General features: G+C 49.3%; 2 protein-coding genes across 6 annotated transcripts in view; both read left to right on the top strand.

The window, feature by feature from the left end:
- The first annotated feature begins 500 nt into the window (after nucleotides 1–500).
- KCTD14 (potassium channel tetramerization domain containing 14) lies at nucleotides 501–7,423 on the top strand. Its single transcript, XM_006037479.2, has 2 exons — nucleotides 501–739; nucleotides 4,129–7,423. The coding sequence occupies exons 1-2, from the start codon at nucleotides 680–682 to the stop codon at nucleotides 4,798–4,800; spliced, it is 732 nt and encodes a 243-aa protein (XP_006037541.1). The 5' UTR covers nucleotides 501–679; the 3' UTR covers nucleotides 4,801–7,423.
- A 2,930-nt stretch (nucleotides 7,424–10,353) lies between these two features.
- Nucleotides 10,354–12,334, top strand: part of INTS4 (integrator complex subunit 4) — a 52,220-nt gene continuing 50,239 nt past the window's right edge. For 2 of the 5 annotated variants that reach the window (XM_025193889.1, XM_025193887.1), the window contains exons 1-2: nucleotides 10,356–10,550; nucleotides 10,635–10,826. In XM_025193889.1, coding sequence (XP_025049674.1) covers nucleotides 10,497–10,550; nucleotides 10,635–10,826 — 246 coding nt within the window. In that variant the 5' untranslated portion in view covers nucleotides 10,356–10,496. Of the gene's footprint in view, nucleotides 10,551–10,634; nucleotides 10,827–12,334 lie in introns of all 5 variants that reach the window. The other 3 variants (XR_003092138.1, XM_006037477.3, XM_025193888.1) reach the window with 3 other exon arrangements.

Raw genomic sequence — 12,334 nt, 5'->3', positions numbered from 1 at the left:
GTGAGCCATCAAAAAGTTTTAGGCTGGAGTCTAGCTTCACATCCTGTCTGATTTTTATCTGTACAATTTTATCAGGCACCCATTGGCACTTAAGCAACTAGGACTACTTGTGAAGATGCCTGACTACAGACCCTCATCCATGTCTGAACATGTGGGCTGTGGTGTGTGTGAGCAATGGGAAATAATTCTGATGAAGCCATTTACTGTATCTTTAAAACAGGGAGGCCAGAAGCTGGGAAAGCAGAGTATAAGCAGATCAGTGAGACAGTCCCTCAGAGGCTGCCAGTGCTCCTAGTCTGCCCTCTGCCTTGGGCTGCAGGCTGGGGAGGAATTGTCTGGGCTTCGTTACTGCACAGAGATTGTTGGGAGGTGCCATGGGCACGTAGCCAAAGTTCGCTCTGCCCCTTGCGAGGTTCTGCGCCGGTTGCTAGAGGACTGATGAGTAAACACTTCCTCCTACCAGCCGTCCCTCCCCTCTCTGACACCTGTAACCTGTGACTGAGCAGTGGCTGGGCTGCACTCACACACAGCAACCTAAAAAAGACCCAAGCCACTGCCTAGACACTAAGGGAGGAATTAGACCAGTGCCTTGGAGCTGTGTAACCCCTTGAGCAGGAGACAGGTTTCCCTTGCACCTCTGAGCTTTCCCCTCCTTCTCTGCCCTGCAGGCCCTGGGGAGATGAGCATTTCATCAGAGCACAAGTCCCTTGGGAAGCAAGTCACAAGCAACCTGCAAACGGTGAGTGGGGCTGGCCCAGGCTCTGTCCTGGGGGGATCAGAGCAGTTTGGGAGAGGAGCAGAAACCCTTCTGACCTCCTCCTGGCTCTTATGGTGCTTTTTGTCTGCTTGCTGTCCCTGAGCTGTTGGGATCTGCCTGCACCAGGATGTAGGATCTGCCCGCGCCAGAGCAGGGCAAGGGGGTGAGAAGTGTTTTCTGTTGACCCTGCTTGGGTCACACTGTTGATTCGCAGCGTAAGGATTCCTGAGCAGGGACATGAGCTGTGGCAATAACAGCCCTGGAAACGGGCAGGTCTTTGCTGCCCCCGAACAGCAAGAAACTAATTTGACTTGAACCTAAATCTGTCAGACCCTTAAAGGAATACCTGAGCTTTTCTTGATTGATGACTTCTACACAGTCAAGAATTAAGGCAAAGTTGTGTTGGAGTTTAGGCCATGTCTGCACTGGGTCCCTGGACAGCTGCTCTCAAAGACAACCCCCCAGCCTGTAAGGTGTGAAGCTGCCCTGAAAGTTTCCCCCCTTGCCATTTTCCAGCACACCAGAGACAGGGAGCTCAGGTGAGGGATTGCAGTGGTTTCACCACGTCAGTTCTGGGCTTGGCACATGCTGGGCAGGAGTAGGTAGGTGGGACTTATTCAAGAGCAGCCCTCCTCTCCCGGGCAACAGGGACACAGTGCAGACATTACCTTTGAACAGCATCGCCAGAGAGTAGTTTCACTCATTCATGCCAGTGTCAGTGCTCATGCAGCGCCTCTCCTCAGTAGATCTCAAAGAGTTTTTGGAATTACTGTCCCCATTTTACAGATGGGGAAGCTGAGGCATAGATCCTGGGAGTGACCTGCCTAAGGTCACCTCACAGGGTAGTGGCAGAACTGGGAACAGAACCCAGTCTGCTGAGTCCCAGTCTGTTGCTGTATTCACTGCTAACTGGTAAATAACTGTATCTTTGGATCTAACCTTATATCCCCCTCCATGTTCCCCATGGCTCTGGGTTCAGTCCTGCAAAGTGCTGAGCACTCAGGGCTTGACCCAGTAAAAACCTTAAGTACTTTAAGCATCTGACTAGCATCACTGAAGTTGATGTTCACATAATCAAGCCCTACCTGCAAACTAAGAGCAAGGGAGCTCGGGTAGAAAGGCTGATCTGTGCCTGGTGATGACTTCCCAGGGGCTAGCTGTGGTCACAGCAGGGTTGTATAATGCATGTGACTTGCATTACAGGAATAATAGAGTAAAAAAATCCCTGCTTCCGTCACTAACTTCTCCCCCTGCTTTTGCCTCAGGGAGCACTAAAGACTGTGCACAGAGGGGGAAGCATTGCAGTTTTTCAGTGGCGTCAGGACTGAATGGAGTTGAGGGATCTTGTACTGCTGGAGGGAATGGAAGGAAGTAAAATGAACTGGACATTCAAAGACAGAAGCCAGAAGTGGATCCAAGATTTTACAAAGGGGAGAGAGGGAACAGTGACCGGTACCTCGAGAGTGGCTGCATCTCCTGCTCCCAGCTGCACAGCCTGGCTGGAGTGGGAGAACAGCTCCTTTCACCCCCAGACAAACAGGCAGGGGATGGGGGGATGGAAAGGAAGGGAGCATGCCTCCGAGCGTGGAGGGGAAGGGAGAAGGGAATTGTTACCTTCTTCAGGGACTTAAAAAAGCCTCCTGCTGCTGCTCCCACTGCATGGTTAGAAAGGAGGATATACCACAGCATTGCTTCTGTTCGTAGATTATTTGTGGGCCTTTTTTGCAAAGGCTGTGGCGATAGACAACTCCAGTATCCTGCACAAACTCAAATCTGAGTAGCAACTTTCTTCCTCCTGAAATCCCCTTGCCTTTTCAGTTGGATAGACAATTATACTTTGCTTCCTGTCCTAACATATTGCAGTTTTATGATGCCTTGATAAACAGCTTCTGTCTTCTGCCCCAGAAGTAGCTGCATTTCAGTGGTAGGAGATCAGCTTCCCCAGCTCAGCTGTTAAGGTTATAACAAGATCGTGAAGTAGGTCACCCCCATTTGGGTTTTTACAAGTAATATCTCTCACAGCACTAGTTTGGCCTTTTAAGGGAAAAACCTCATCAAAATGAGCAAGAAAATCAGATTTGAGTGGCTACGACTATATCAGGCCTGAGGCTCAGTGCTTGACACATTTACTCCACAGAAACTTCCCAGTAACAGAGGAGAGAGCTCAGATCTACCTGCTCCCCAAGCACATGCCTCTGTCACTTAAACAAAAGAAGAGTATGGGCAAGGATAGAGAAAAAAAAAAGATGGTCCAGCAGTTACAGTGCTCGCCTAGGAGTATTCAGTCCTGTTCTCTGCCACAGCCTTCCTGTGTGACCTTGGGCCAGTCACTTAGGCCATGTTTGTACTATCCCTCATGCTTCCAGTGAGTGCTGCTCTCCCAGCCCACATGCTTCTGTTCACAGATGCCAAACCCAGCCCTGAGGTGGCAAAGCTGCTTCCCAAGCCACACACATTTGAGCTCTCTGTCCCTGGCATGCTGAAGAGCAATCATGGGGGATGCTCTCAGGGGCCACATTCACATGAGTGCGCAAGTGCATTTTGTGGCACCTCAAAGACTTTTGAAGCACCACAAAACACCCCCCATGCATTTGATTTGGTTCTCCGTGCTGCATATTTGCAGTGTGGAACCAAATTTAGATACCGGGAAACCCCGGTTTAAAAAAAAAAGTGCACTGAAAAAAAGCATTGTGTCCCACCTGAAACCAGAGCCTGGTCAGCCAGAGCCATGGTCCAGCTACCGACCAGGCTCCGCGTGCCCGGATTGCTGCTGCTGGAGCCCTGGGAGGCCCCCAGGACCCCAGGTAAGGCTGCTGGGGCCAGCCCAGGCCAGCCCACTTGGGGCAACTTGCTACATGCAAGATCATGTATGTAGGGGTGTTCCCCTGGGACAACTAGCAGCAGCACAAATATGTGCCACTGTGATTTGTCCCTGGGGACATGCCCATGCACACTCATCTGGATGCACCCAGAGTGGCTTCACTATTTTGGGGTCTGGTGCATGGAACAGGAACACCGAGGAGCCCCCTTTAGCCCTTCTATCCTTCAATTCCCCATCTACAAAGTGGGCGTAATAGACCTTCCCTTGCTTCCAGGGAGGTTGTGAGCATAAGTCCAGGTAAGAGTGTGGATGGGTGAGACACTACAGTAATGTCAGCTCTTCAGTACAGTCCTAGTTAGCTGGTAGCAGGATGTGGCCTCTGACACAAAGACAAGCTGCTCTGAGTCCCTCCAGGAGAGGGCAGAGGCACATCTGCCCTTTGCCCTGTCATTCTGATCTCCAGCTGCTATTAGGTTTTTTTCCTTTTCTCCAAGACCCTACCAGCCTGCGGTTTGTAATGAGTGTGGTGTTTTTGTCCCTGTGCCTGTAGTTGTCGCCGATCATAGAGCTGAATGTTGGTGGGGAGATGTACATAACAACTCTGAGTACCTTGAAGAAACACCCAGGCTCCAAGCTGGCTGAGATGTTTACAGGCCAGCCCAAGCTCCGGACCGACTCTGAGGGGAGGTACTTCATCGACAGGCCAGGGACCTATTTTAAATACATCTTGGAATATCTCCGTAGTAACCAAGTGCCCACCCAATGTGTCCAGGATGTGTATAAAGAGGCCTTGTACTATGACATTGAGCCTCTGATCAAGCAGCTGGAAGATTCCCCGCAGATATTTGGTGAGCTGGTGGCAAGGAAGCAGTTCCTGGCCCGTGTGCCCAGCTACAGTGAGAACATTGAGCTGATGATCCGCATCGCCAGGGCGGAGGCGGTCGCTTCCCGTCAGTCTAGCGTCATGGTCTGTGTGGTCAGAACTGAGGAGGATGTGGCCAAGTGTCACGAAGCCCTGAACAGTTTGGACACGGATAAGAAATCGGTGGTGAAGTTCGGCCCCTGGAAGGCAACGCCAACTATTTCTGACCTGCTGGACTGCATCAAAATGGATGTGGAAGCCAAAGGGTACAACGTTTCCATCCAGCCCCACGTCGCAGAGAAAGGCTTCCGGTTCAAATCCTATGACTTTTTCTACAAATTTGTCTTCACGTGGTGGTAGCAAAACACCACCCCTGGCAAGGATTGTTATTAAAACAAAGAGACTTTAATGCAAACAGCCTTGAATGGTAGCCCAGCAGTGCCCTTCCTGCAGAACCATTTGGGAACTGCATGTGGACTTTCCGCAAAGTCTGTTTGTGGACTTTGTGGACTTTGCGCAGAGTAACGTGGGCCAGGGGAAGGATCTCTTGTGATGTCCTCTGCAAAGTTAATGAGGAATCAGGACTGTTTTAATGGAAAGGTAATAGAAATGTGATACACTAAAACTCAGATCATTTATATGATCATTTGTATGAAGATCTGGGTTTATAACTCTGTGAAATATCCAGGTTTTGCTATCCACTGGGCTTATTCCTGCTATAACTTTCAGTCATTTTCTGCCTGCTCTCCTGAGAAGTGACAGGCCTGGCAGAGCCAATTCAGATCCAGAATAGGCTAAATTTCACTTAACTTGTGCGTTGTCAGCTCCAATGAGGGACGTGTGTTAAAGGTGGGGTAAAGCCCCTGCTTTGTGCTGTCCCAAACCTGAGTGCCATGTGCAGTGCTAGTGCAAATGAGCAGCCAGTTTCATTCCTAAAAGCCCTGAGAGATTAAAACTGCTGTCAGGACCCAGAGCAGGATAGGGATGCACTGTCCTTGCCCTTTTCCCTCTCACCTAATTCTATGCCAGAAGCCAGGACTGGCTGTAGAAGAGAAAACTCTCTGCAATGCACTGCCACCAAAAGATCCCCTTGGCTCTGTGGGGATCCTTCTGGGACCTGCCAACCAGTTTGACTGCAAGAAACAACTGTGGGAGCAGTGCAAACGTTCAAAGGACCCAATCCATAATGTTTATTTTTGAGGAACAGGGAGGATAATAGGCAGCTCCACCTCCAGACATGAGGTTGCATTTCCAGGGTGGCAGGGGCATGGGGATCATCTTTGTAGAGCAGCCCATCAGATCTGGCAGTGTTAGTGGGACAGAATAAATGCAGGAGGACACCAAGTCCTTAGTTTGTTTATAACTTCACTCTGAAGGTCCTTTAGATTAGTTATACATATTCAGATGAAAGTCATATGAGCACATGCAACTCCCATTGAACCTCCTGGGAGCTGTGCTTATTCTTGCCATGGTTATATTTGGTCCTCCACTGAGAAGTTAAATGCTGTAGTACAGTGGCTTTTAGCCTGTGCTCTGTGGCCACCTGGGGGTCCACAGACTATGTCTAAGGGGTCCTTGAAAGATGACTATGATCAATCAAAAGCAGGTGAATAGCCACACTTATAATTCAAAGGGATCTGCACCTCCATTCATTTTTTTTTAGGGGTCTGCAAATGAAAAAAGGTTGAAAACCACTGCTGTAGTACAGTTTGCCCAGCAGGCTGGATGGGCAGTGCCTGGTCTGTCCACGGGCTGGATGCCAGTCTGACGCACAAGTCAGATGCGGCCCCATCCAGGTGTGGGGAGCGGGATGGGGCAGCCCGACCCTGATCCAGCCATGTGACATAAGGGGGTTAGCCAGGTCCCAGCAAGGCCCCCCAGGGTGGGGAGGAAGCATAGCATAGCCCCATGAGGGGAAGAGGGTATGGCCTGGTCCCCTTTCAGCCATGATTCGGGTATGCGGGGGAAGGGGGTTTGGTCTGGCAGAGGGGGCATGGCTCAGCCCCACAAGAAGGGTGTATGGCCCAGCTCCAACCCACTGCACGGGACTTGGGAATCTAACATCAGGGGAGGGTGGTGGTATTAATCACCACTGCTCCCCACCACTGCCAAATTCCTGTGCCATGGCTCTGCAAGCTGCATGTGTCTTGTAGGCTGGAGGTTGAGCACCCATGCCTTTGCATAGTGTTTGTCATCCTTTTCCATACCAGGATCCCACATTAAAAAAGAGAATCATCAGGGCCCTCTCTCACCATAAAGAAAGATGTTATGCTGTCCAGGCTGACAAGCTATTCCTAAGCAAATATAATTATGTTTATTTTCATGTATTGTCTTGCAGTAGGGCCATAGAGCCCCAGTTCTGGACAAGGACCTCAGTGTGCTATGTGCTGTACAAACACAGAACAAAAACTGTTTGTCATTTAAGAGGAACATGCACTCCTCTTGAGTGCAGCTGTGTTTAGCTGCTTTTCTTGCGACATCTGTTAATGTCGTCACGTTGCAAATGAATGCAGGCTTTTGAGCTGTAAGAAAAATCCACAATGATTTTGGAAGGGAGTGCTCCTAAAACAAAACTCAGTGGAGAATTTTTGCCTGAGCAGGGGCGCAGGATTAGATCCCATACACTGTTTTGAAAAATTCTTAAGATTCAGAAGTTTATTTTGTATTTATTTTTCTACTTGAGGCCACAGTTGGTGATTTTAAGGAAATGGAAAGCTCCAGGGGGGCCTGGAAAATTAGACTGGCCATTCGAGTTTGTGGGTATGTTTACTCTAACTCTGAGAATATGGGTTGCCCCAAGGGCAACGTGTATTACAGGTTGCTAAATAAATATATGTTTAAAAGCCTCTTTGTATAAATTAGATGGGCCTTCTTTATTCATCTGTTCTCCTTGTACACTACAGGTTTAAAAAAGTAAAATACAGTATAAAAGGACTGACTGCTGGTGCAGTTTTTCCAGGAGTGTGAATAAGGAATAACTCCACTTGAGCCAATGCAGTTATACTGTGGACAACAGGAATAAGTGTGAGGAAGGTTAGTGCCATAATATTTAGAAGCTTAAGCAAGAAGTTCACTTTTTAGGAGGTGACTAAAAAGGTTTAGAAAGAGGAAACGTTAAAAGGATCTGGTTAGCTTAGTCTAAAAAGAGCAGACTGAAATTTATTCTAAAGAGGATGGTAGTGAATTACTCTCTGTGTCTTTTAAGCATAGAAGTTGTCATCTACTTAATTTGCAGCAGTGGCCATCTAGATTAGCTCTTAAGAAAAGACTTGCTAACTATAAGAATAGTTAAGCACTGGAACAAGTTACCTAGGGGGCTGTGTCTAGTTTTTAGGAACAGGTTAGCCAGACAGCTGTCAGGGAGAGCCTAGGTACATCTTGGGGAGGTTCCTACTTCACAGCAGGACGATGGAGCATATGACATCCTGAAGACCCTTTCTGCCCTGTATTTCTATGATTTCTTTTAATGTATGAATTTTGGTGCCCAACTTGAGACACCTTTAAGCAGAGTGACTATATCTTTCTTGTCTCGAAATGGGACACTGCTTCCCACTTCCTCCCCTCTCAGCTGTTTCTGAGTTCCTGTTTCAGCTGGGTGTGGGGGGAAGGATGCTGAGTGCTGGAACTGGGGAGGAGGGAGGGGGGAAACAGCTCTGTGTTCATCAGCACTCACTATCCCTGGTGACTTCTGAAAATCCTGGCCCTGACCCTCAATGTCCTGAGCATGCAACATTCCCAATTAGTGCTAAGGTCTGTTGCTCTAAGGTCCAGAGCTCTAAGCTCAGATCCTAGGTACATTGAAATAAAAGTCTCCCTTGACTTCAAGGGAAAAGAACCTGGTCCTGTGGTTCACTGAGCTCATTCTGCTTTCAAGGCAGTCAACCACAGGTGAAGGAGCTCAGCATTTCATAGGATGTCACAGAGGGGACTATCAGGAGGATGTAGGTCAAGCTCAGGGCTGTGCAAAATGGTCAGATGCAAACCCAAAAGCTGAGTTCTTGGTCTTGTTACTAACACGAAGGATGCCTCAAGTTTAGAAAGACACGTCCCAAGCATGGAATTTAAGTCATGCTGGTGGTGATATTATTGTTAGACATTATAGATCGAAGTCCCGTATCCCTTACAGACATGATTGGGGCTTGCAGCAATAATGCATTTGTCCCAATATCTTCTCTATGAGTCTATGTGACTGACTTGTATTTTGAGAAACTATCCTTTCAAATCCAAACACCCAAGTGTGAGGGAAATGGGTTTCAAATCTACACACAGCTCCAGAGTCAAAACTGGTATTTGGCCTCTCTCTTCGGAAAACAGAAAGTTTAAAACCTGGGTTCCCTTTATCATTTTGGTATTTATAAAAGGTTATGCATCCTGTCTTATGGAGGGACTGCCCAGCCTCCCTGTGAAACTGAAGATAGTTTCCCAGGGAAGGGTCTTCTTAATTTCACCAAAAACCAAATAAACTGTCCTGGAATTTCCCAACGCATCTTAGAACAGACTTTTTTTTGGAGAGTTTGGGTTGCTTCTGCACAGCTTCAAACCTTTCCTGAAAATAGAGAACACAAACCAAACAACCAACCACAACCAATAAACAACAGGCAATTAAGTATTTCTTCATGTACATCCGAGCGCTGCTTGAACCCTCACGCATGAATCAGGCCGGGAAACCTTTGGCAAAACAGCTTCACCCTTATGTACCCAGCCTCCAGCCCAACCCCTGCTGCAGCACACTCATCGAGCTTGCAGACCATATCCTCCCATTTGAAAAGAGGTTGGGATTTTTCCCTATTTAAAGAGACATCAGGATCAGGACCTGATGTCCATTTAAAGAGACATCAGGATCAGGACCTGATGCTTCCTGCCTGCAATCAAAGGCACACTGCCAGTGACATCGGGTTGTCCAAGCCTTAGGGGAAACTGTAAATAATTGGCACGAAGCGAGACCATCTTGTATATATTTTACCTGTACCTTTAGACCACGTTCTGAGCACATGTGCCGGTATTGATCAGGGCACAGTGCTGAACCAGCCAACAAGAACAATGGCAACAGGAACCGATCCTCCTGCCTCCCTGAATTGAGCAGCAACAGCCCTCTCCTGGCAACCCCATGCAGGCAAAAGCATACACAAGTAAGTCAGGTCTTGCAAGAAATGAAGTGGGGGCTCTAGGACCCACAGAGCAGTGACTTGATTAGGATGCACGGAGCTGTAAATTCAGTGTACGTGAGGAGGTGCAGAGACAGGGATGTGTTTGTGGTGCTCGATACACCCCCCCTCCTCACACTGGGGAAGTGAAAAGTGAGGAGCCAGCCCCCAAATTATACTGATTTACTAAGAAAGAGGCATATCTCCTACCACGCCTGGATGGTGCTTGTTAAAGCTTGGCCAGCTGCAGCTAAAGGGAGGTGCGGGTCTCTCTCCAGTGTCTGGTGAATTCGTGCCTGCCAAGGACCACGCGCTCCATCCTTGTGGACAGCCACGGCTGTGAGCGCAGAGCGTGCCAGGCAGGGCTTGAATGACACTTGGACCCTTGCGGGGGAACCTGCAAAAAAAATTAAACCAGTTCATTGATGAACAAATCCAGCTCAGCGAAGGAGCAATCTGCTCGGAGACCCCCCTCCCTAGGTTATAATTTCCAAATCTTATATCTCTTATGGGGAGCTCCCCCGCCCCCCCAAGCTCCCCCTTCTTTTGCACCCTAGTGCTACGCACAGGGTGCCTCAGTGGTGCACCCCACGCGTGCAGCAGCCAGGCCAGTGGCAGCATTAGCATGACCCCCTGCCCCTGCATCAGGCTGCAAAGGCAGCTCCTGACTCGGGGATCTGCAGTTCCCAAAGGGGACAGCCTGGCTCCCACAGCAAGCCCCGCCCCCTTCGTGGACCATTGAGAGGAAGACCTCCGCGGTCCTAGAGAGGCCCGTCTCGCTTCCTCTGTGTGCTGCGGGACGCTGAGAAAGAGAGAGAGAGAGAGAGAGAGAGAGAGAGACACACACACACAAGCCGGCTACGGTGGCGGCGGCGGCTCAAGCCGCGCAGGAGGCGAAAGGTGGCGCCCAAGATGGCGGCACACCTGAAGAAGCGGGTGTACGAGGAGTTCACCAAAGTGGTGCAGGTAACGGCCGGGGAAGGGACGGGAAGGGAAGGGAAGGGAAGCGGGGGGGTCTGCCCGCCCGCACTAACCGCCCTCCGCCCGCAGCAGCACGAGGAGCCGGCGGCCAAGAAGCTGCGCCTGGCCAAGCCCAGCAAGTCGGCGGCGCTGCACGTGGACCTGTGCAAGGCCGCCTCGGCCGCCGACGCGCTGCAGCACCTGCTGCACTTCGCCCGCCAGCCCGTGGAGGCCGAGAGCGTCGAGGGCGTCGTCCGCATCCTGCTAGAGCACTACTACAAGGTGGGCCGGGCTGCGGCTCCGCCATCCGCTCCCTGCCCTCTCTCTTTGCCTGTCCCTCCCCACCATGCTGCGTGTCCCTTCCTGATCTGCCACGTGCCACATGCAGGCTGCCCGTGCCACTAGCATGACGCTTGCCACAGGTTAGCATATAACTCTATGCAAGAGTCTGACGAGCTTGTATAGAGGCACTGTGTTAGTCTGAATCAGGCTTTAGGTAAGGCAGGCTTCAAACATGGAGGCTAACTGGTTTGGAGAAGCACCAGCTTTCACAGGCGGCAGCTTCATCAGATGTGAGGAGCGTCCATTCCTTATGTTTGATGAAATAGCTTGTCACCTGCAAAAGATTGTCTCTCTGAACCAGTTAGCCTCCAAGGTGCCAGCCTTCCTTATTCACTGCCCATCCCCTGTATGAATTGTACTGCAGCTTTTACAACCTTGGTGTTTTTGTTGTCTGTTTCAGCAGACAGGCGAAGGAGTTCGTGCATATGCAGAATATGTGCTATTTTCTTCAGGGTCAGGCTTTAGTTATTGGGGTAGCTTGGTGTGAGAGAAGCTAGAAAGTGATTGCTGTATCTGGTTTGTGAGCAGGCAGATTCTTACTCTAGGCTGCCGATCTAGTCTCTGTCATCATCACCCTTCAAGTTAAGTTTTATTAAAAAACAAGAGAAATAACACATTTTGCTGTCAAGATGGTGGTCTTCTCCTTGGTCCTCCTTCAGCTTTGTCTTGCGAATCATAGCCTTATTGTAAATAATGGGTCTTTATTGCAAGCTGAAGCTTTGTTTCTGCAGATCCTTATAACAGTTTCATTTCAAATCAGTCATTCACTTGCCCTGTTGAAGAAGTCACGAGGGAAGTTTTAGTTTCAGCCCAGTAATCTGCTGTCTGGCTGGAAGGAAAATATTTTGTAGGTGAGAGGTTTAGAACGAACTCTGTTTTTTAACCCCATGAATCCTGTTCTGTTTAAACAAATGATCAGCTACATGTTTCCCTCACTTATGGTGTACACGAGTTCTTGGAAAACAGCACATAACTTGAATTTGCATAAAGGGGACCTACTTTACAATGTAACAAATAGGGATACTTCCAAGAGCTCAACTGTACTGCCCTCCAGACCCACTTCTGCCACTCTTACAAGATAATTTTGGTACTCACCAACAGCAGACAGTAAACACAAGCACAGCTGTGGCTCCAGAAGCACGAGCACCAGCTGTCGGGGCTCTGCGCTGATGGGACTGGACTGGGTCAGGCTGCAGGGAGCTGGTGCTGTAGCCCGACCCAGGCACCACCACCCGGCTCAGTCCCCCCCAATTTTTTCTTCCTCCGTCTATGGCGTCACTCCCACAATGCACTGCACAAAGCAACTGACTGCAGGCCTCCACTACCCTGATTGCATAAAAGTGAATTTATCTTGCATATAATGAACGTTTGGTATAAAAAGGATCATTGCATAAGAGCGATTTCACACATACAGAACCCGCATAAAGCGAGGGAAACCTGTACTAGTT

This window comes from Alligator sinensis, unplaced genomic scaffold (assembly GCF_000455745.1).
Source record: "Alligator sinensis unplaced genomic scaffold, ASM45574v1 scaffold1255_1, whole genome shotgun sequence".
Classification (NCBI taxonomy): Eukaryota; Metazoa; Chordata; order Crocodylia; family Alligatoridae; genus Alligator; species Alligator sinensis.
The sequence above is the reverse complement of the archived record's forward strand: the minus strand, read 5'-3'. Positions and strand labels throughout refer to the sequence as shown.

What these genes read in the sequence shown, in the direction of transcription:
- KCTD14 (XM_006037479.2), top strand. Translation starts at nt 680, where the DNA reads ATGAGCATTTCATCAGAGCACAAGTCCCTTGGGAAGCAAGTCACAAGC. An exon ending in TCACAAGCAACCTGCAAACG is followed by an intron (nt 740 to 4,128) that starts GTGAGTGGGGCT and finishes CTGTGCCTGTAG; the next exon opens with TTGTCGCCGATCATAGAGCT.